Raw genomic sequence first — 6,490 nt, forward strand, 5'->3', positions numbered from 1 at the left:
ATATACCTATATCTGATGATAATACTGGTGATGAAGACCATGGTAATTTTGTTCAGGTGAGTAAAACGGGAGCAGAAGGTTCCGTGTTGGACGAAGCCAAGAACATCAACAAGTCTCTTTCTGCTCTGGGGAACGTCATCGCTGCTCTGAGTGAAGGAACAGTGAGTCTTAACTTGTTCTAATGGAACCTGAAACACTTTGCCTTTAGTAAAAGTAACTTCAGACCTCAGTCATGTAACCTTCATGTCGTGTGCTGATAGAAAACTCATGTCCCGTACCGAGACAGTAAGATGACCCGGATCCTGCAGGACTCTCTGGGAGGAAACTGTCGAACCACCATCATCATCTGCTGCTCTCCTTCTGTTTACAACGAGGCTGAAACCAAGTCCACCCTCATGTTCGGACAGAGGTACAGGACCACATCACTCACATGTTCAGATGGAGTGTCATTGTAAAGCTGGTATCAATCAGTTTATTATCAACTATGGGCATTCGTTCTCCCTGCAGGATGAACCCTAATGATGCTGGTCTCTGATCTTTACTCTGCTCTGTATATCTTAAAGACAGATTCAAGTTTACTTTATAGTTTTAAAGCACACTTTTTTCCAGACTTCCATCTTGGTTGTAAACAAGTTGCCATCACTGCAATGACTTTACTTCTTTTTGACGGAAATCTGCAGAATTTGTTACATGTCAAAGATATAATCAGTCAGTTCATGGTCCTCTCCTGAAGTCATCATTGTAACGTACAGCAACAGGATAGTCGTGGTTAGTACCAGTATGCTGAATGGTACTTTTGTGTTCACAAATGTTTTGTTTTGTTTCTAGTATTCTTTCTAATATAGTACACACAGCACAGGAAACGCATTATGTACACTGCAGTGTGGAGGGACATGTAATGGACAAGTTAATATGTGGATGGCTGACAGTTTATTTTGGAAGCATCGTGCATAGCTGTCATTGGGGTGTTTAGCAAAGACTAAAGGATCTCTCAGGTTGGACTGAAGTACAGATTTCAACTTCTTGACCTTTTCTCTTAGTGCTTGATGACTCAATTATTAATCACCCTTCATCTCCATCATCTCTCACAACACCTCTTAACATCCATCCACCACCTGTTATCTGTCAGACAAGTGAAGACACCTTCCTGTGTTGTTTTTGTGTTTGAGAGCTAAAACCATAAAGAACACAGTGTCTGTGAACCTGGAGCTGACAGCTGAAGAGTGGAAGAAGAAGTACGACAAAGAGAAGGAGAAGAACAGGAGTCTGAACATCATGTTACAAAAACAAGAGAACGAGCTGAAACGCTGGAGGAAAGGTAAACAGTAGAAGTGTTGAGTTACAAAGTTCTTCCACCAATGTGAGCTTGCATGAGTTTAATTGGTCAAAGCAGCACTTTGTTCCAACAGTGGTCCCATTGCAATGAATGAGGGGGTCTGAACCTTACACCCTGGTCAAAACTAGAGTCATGAGCCTGGAGATGGGAGGTTTGTTTAGCTCTGATTGGACAGTACTTTTCTGCACTCCTAACTTCTCCAGGTGAGTCTGTACCTGTGGAGGAGCAGCTGAGCAGCAGAAACAAGAAAAGCAGCAGTGAAGCGACAGCAGTGATGGACAGCTTAGCCCCGCCCCCTGTCCCTCTGTCTGATGAACAGAAGACTCAGTACGAGACGCTCATCACCGACCTGTACCACCAGCTGGACGACAAGGTGAGTCCTACCTGTCCTATCATCTAGATTATAAAGGGCGTCTTAAATGTAACATCAGCTGGACCACAAGGTGTGTCTTACCTGTACTACCATCTTGGACCCTTTTGTTCTGTTTAAGTCTGTGATTAAAAATCAGCCTACTCATGTTTTAGGATGATGAGATTAACCATCACAGTCAGACAGCCGAGGAACTCAAACAGCAGCTGATTGATCAGGACGAGGTGAGTCTCATTGAGCGTTTTAACCTCTGCTCTATAAATCTCCATAGTGCTGTATCTATCAATGTAAACATCTACCTCCTCATAATCCAATCATTCAGCTGTTGGTGTCGAGCCGTCAGGACTATGAGCGTGTGCAGGAGGAGCTGTCGCGGCTGCACATGGATAGTGACTCGGCCAAAGAGGAGGTGAAGGAGGTGCTGCAGGCGCTGGAGGAGCTCGCCGTCAACTACGACCATAAGAGCCAAGAAGTGGAGACCAAGAACCGCTGCAACGATCAGCTGAACGAGGAGCTAGCACGCAAAACTGTGAGTCCACATGAAGAAGCAAGGGTTGTAGGGTCTTTTACGGTAGAACGTTAGGGCGACAGGATGTTCAGATGTTAGGGTAGGATAGTAGGGCAGCAGGATGTTAGAATGGTTGATTGGTAGGATGGTAGGATGGGCTAGTGTGGTAGGGTCTTTTACGGTAGGACGATAGGATGTTCAGATGTTAGGGTAGAATGTAGGACAGCAAGATGTTAGAATGGTTGATTGGTAGGACATTAGGATGGGTTAGGGTTGTAGAGTCTTTTACGGTAGGATGTTAGGACACTAGGATGTTCAGATGTTAGGGTAGGATGTTAGGGAGTTATAGTGGTAGGACAGCAAGATGTTAGAATGGTTGATTGGTAGGATGGGTTAGGGTGGTAAGTTATTTTACGGTAGGACGTTAGGATGTTGGGATATTAGGGAGTTACAGTGGTAGGACAGCAAGATGTTAGAATGGTTGATTGGTAGGATGGGTTAGGGTGGTAAGTTCTTTTACGGTAGGACAGTAGGATGTTCAGATGTTAGGGTAGGATAGTAGGACAGCAGGATGTTAGAATAGTTGATTTTTTTAAAGAAAAAATAGGCCTTTTTTTTAAAGTACAGAGGTAGACTGGAACAATGGGCCACTCCTTTGTGCATGAGGCACCATCTCCACCAGTGAGCTATCTGGGCGCCCTGAGCTATCTATGTTTGGTAGAGATCAGCTCTTCTTCTGGTCCTGTGTTTCAGGTGAGTCTGGAGGCGGTTCAGAGGGAGCTGGACACCCTGAACGAGGTCAGTTCTCATCATAAGAAGAGGTCAGCAGACATCCTCAGTCTGCTGCTTAGAGACCTTAGTGACATCGGCAGCGTCCTCGGTACCACCGACCTAAAAGCTGTAAGACGACAACTCTTCCTCTATTGTTTCACATATCATACTCATTTTACATGTCAGCCTGTGTGGCGTTGACTCCTGAATACTAACAGTGTGCAGGACTTCAACATTTTCTTTGTAAAAATATAAATCATCTATATATGCATGTATAGCAATGTTACTTACTTAACACGCTAAAGTTGTCTGTTTTTCACAAGTTTTTACCTGATTTCTAAACGTCCAAGCCTTAACTTAACTTATCTTGTCATTTAATGGATTGGTCTGTAAAACGCTCGTCATCTCTTCCCCCCCGAACCCAAATGGACGCAGTGAGGTTTACTTAGGACATCACGATTACACAGCTTTGAATGAAGTGTGTCACATCAGTATCTCTCTGTCTCTTCAGATGACAGAGACAAGTGGAGTGATGGAGGACGAGTTTACCACAGCTCGTCTCTACATTAGCAAAATGAAGTCTGAGGTCAAATCTCTGGTGAACCGCAGCAAACAGCTGGAGGTCAACCTGACGGAGAACATCTGCAGGATGGAGGCTGATGAGAAGGAGCTCAACACCTGTCAGCTGCTTGTCTCACAGGTAATAGATTACGTTCAAAGTTCCAGCCAGAGTTTGGATCAAAACACTCTGGAACCTTAGAAATTTAGAGGTTCACCTTATTTAATGGATAAATTAATGGATTATAATATATTAAGATTACGATTATTCTGAGTGCATACATTTTATGCTTGTTGCAGCTCCAGGCGAAGATTGTGTCTCTGACAGATGACCTGCAGAGGGTCGAGCAGCAGAAGAGGAAGCTGGAAGAGAGTCAGGACAGTCTGATGGAGGAGGTCGCCAAACTCAACGCTCAAGGTCAGAAGTCTCCATCATGACAGGAAACACTCCTCTCTTATTGTCTGTTAACATCAAACACAGTTCAACAGATGAGACACTATTACAAATCAACACCGAGTTCAAATCTGTAAAAACAGCTTCCTATCTGTGTGTGTGTCTGTGTGTGTGTGTGTGTGTGCGTGTGCGTGTGTCCAGATCAAATGCATGAGGTGACGGTGATGGACAAAGAGAAAGAACACATGAGCAGACTGAAGGATGCCGTTGAGATGAAGGTAGAAATCATCAATGGGTTTCTGATCAAAGCAAAAGTACTACAAACGTCTACTAATTTACAATAATGATACAAATGTTACATCACAGGGAACATTTGTATCATTCAGGACCTTCATATTCTGAGGGAAATTAAGTGAGTTATAGAACTGAAGTGTTCCTTTATGTAAATGAGGTGAGTTAAAGAATTGGAGTGTTCCTGCTTTATGTAAATGAGGAGAGTTAGAGAACTGAAGTGTTCCTTCTTTATGTAAATGAGGGGAGTTAGAGAACTGAAGTGTTCCTTCTTTATGTAAATTAAGTGAGTTAAAGAACTGAGACTACATCCATACTACTACGTTTCTATTTGGAAGCAGATTTGTCAAATAGAAACGATCTCTGTCCACATGGGCGTTTCAGCATCATTTTCGAATTGATCTGCATCCACACGGCAACCTTCGAAGACGGACAGTACGTGACCATTAACGTACACTGGGCATGCGCGTGACGGTGTAAACAGGAAGTGGATTGGTTGCTTAGTTTAAAAAAATACGACAGAGTAATAAAGTAGTCTTTAATAATGAAAGGCTGTATTTGATACTTAAGATCTTCCTCTAAAATAGCCCTCTATAAACTCAAACAGACAGTTCGTGGAAAGTTTCAGAAGTTTTATTTTTCAGACTTAGTTACAACGCTGCGGGTCTATCTCTCTCTCTCTCTCTCACATCAAATTTACTTTAAAATCAACACTTACACGTAAACGTTTACTAGATTATGGTCCATCAATGTGGTTAACACACGTCTCTCACTCTATTCTGCTCCTGCTTCGTGCAGGAAAGCTTAGCAGATCGCTAACAGTAGATCCGTGAAATAAAGACCATGGAATCCGTAGAAGAGTTTCAAGACTTTAGTGTGAATCTTTCTTATTTGTAAAACTGTGGAAACACAATATGAAATATGGCTTTACAAACTGTCCATATACACACATGAATACAAAACAACAATCCATGATATTCATGTAACATGTCTGACTAGCTAGCTTCTAAGCTAATTTTAACATTACCGCCAATGGAGAAATGCTAACCGCGATTAGCATTTAATACAACACAAATGTTATACTAAAAGAGCAAATAGAATATATCTACGTACATCTTTTCATGCTTCATAAAGACATACTTACAGACTAAGGTCTCTCAAGGCTACCAAACGGAAGAAGTAAAACGTTAGTGCAGCTTGTCTTCTCATTAGAATATACGCGCGTCGTGAACACTTCCCGGACCCAGGAAGACGGTGATGGCCCTACAGACTTGTCGGATGATGACTGAAACAACTTGTCGAGATAGTCCAAATGCATTAGCGGTTTTCCGGAGTCTGCCCTCGTCACTCAGGTAATACAACTTGCACGCTACCTTTGTAAGTACATCCACGGGCGCCCTCGTCGTGGTTGTTGCTCCCTCCACATGCGGACGTAACATTTCGCTAAGGTTGATCAATGCCGATCTGGACATTCGAAAGTTTTCTCGCCATTCTTCGGGAATCATAACTTCATTGATGAAATTATTCCACCAGGCACTCGTTCTTCCTGGCCTCACCCAAAACCGGCGCTCCATGTACGGCTGATAACGACTCGGGAATTGTCGCTCATCGCTCGAAGAATAGCTCGCCTCCTCCGCCTGTAGGCAGTAGCAGCATTGTAAAATGACGAATTTAACTCCACAATTGCTGCTAGTACAGACAACAAGGCTTGCCATTCGTTATCCATGTTGAAATGAATCACTGGTAGCCGAGTTTGTTTTCTTCCGGGTACGGGTCACGTGATAGTGAGTGTGACGAATCAGGGACGGAGACGTCATGGTTGCTAAGAACCAATCCAGTAGCGAACACGGGTGTGGGCGTAATTTTTTCTAAACACATCAGTTTCCGACCGTCCAAACTCAAACGCAACCCCGGAGTTTTCAAACTCAAACGCAACCCCGGAGTTTTCAAACACCTCCAATCTCGGTAGTGTTTTCAGACTCCTCCGTTTAGGGTGCTGCAAAACTCCGGTGTAGTGTGGCCGCTCAGTGTAAACGTGGCAAAAACGGAGTAATGTGGACATGGCCTGAAGTGTTCCTTTATGTAAATGAAGTGAGTTAGAGAACTGGAGTGTTCCTGCTTTATGTAAATGAAGTGAGTTAGAGAACTGAAGTGTTCCTTCTTTCTGTAAATTAAGTGAGTTAGAGAACTGAAGTGTTTATTCTTTATGTAAATGAAGTGAGTTAAAGAACTGAAGTGTTCCTTTATGTAAATGAAGTGAGT

At 43.1% G+C, this 6,490-nt stretch overlaps 1 protein-coding gene across 1 annotated transcript in view; it reads left to right on the forward strand.

Moving 5' to 3' along the window:
- LOC116377881 (kinesin heavy chain-like) overlaps positions 1–4,602 on the forward strand; it is a 7,655-nt gene extending 3,053 nt beyond the window's left edge. Inside the window, exons 6-15 of the mRNA XM_031839639.1 lie at positions 57–161; positions 261–409; positions 1,170–1,318; positions 1,540–1,709; positions 1,862–1,930; positions 2,029–2,235; positions 2,968–3,114; positions 3,497–3,685; positions 3,844–3,961; positions 4,139–4,602. Coding sequence (XP_031695499.1) covers positions 57–161; positions 261–409; positions 1,170–1,318; positions 1,540–1,709; positions 1,862–1,930; positions 2,029–2,235; positions 2,968–3,114; positions 3,497–3,685; positions 3,844–3,961; positions 4,139–4,281 — 1,446 coding nt within the window. The 3' untranslated portion in view covers positions 4,282–4,602. The remainder of the gene's footprint in view (positions 1–56; positions 162–260; positions 410–1,169; positions 1,319–1,539; positions 1,710–1,861; positions 1,931–2,028; positions 2,236–2,967; positions 3,115–3,496; positions 3,686–3,843; positions 3,962–4,138) is intronic.
- Positions 4,603–6,490: the final 1,888 nt, after the last annotated feature.

Source organism: Anarrhichthys ocellatus, unplaced genomic scaffold (genome assembly GCF_004355925.1).
Source record: "Anarrhichthys ocellatus isolate YVR2014 unplaced genomic scaffold, GSC_Weel_1.0 scaffold1800, whole genome shotgun sequence".
Taxonomy (NCBI): domain Eukaryota; kingdom Metazoa; phylum Chordata; class Actinopteri; order Perciformes; family Anarhichadidae; genus Anarrhichthys; species Anarrhichthys ocellatus.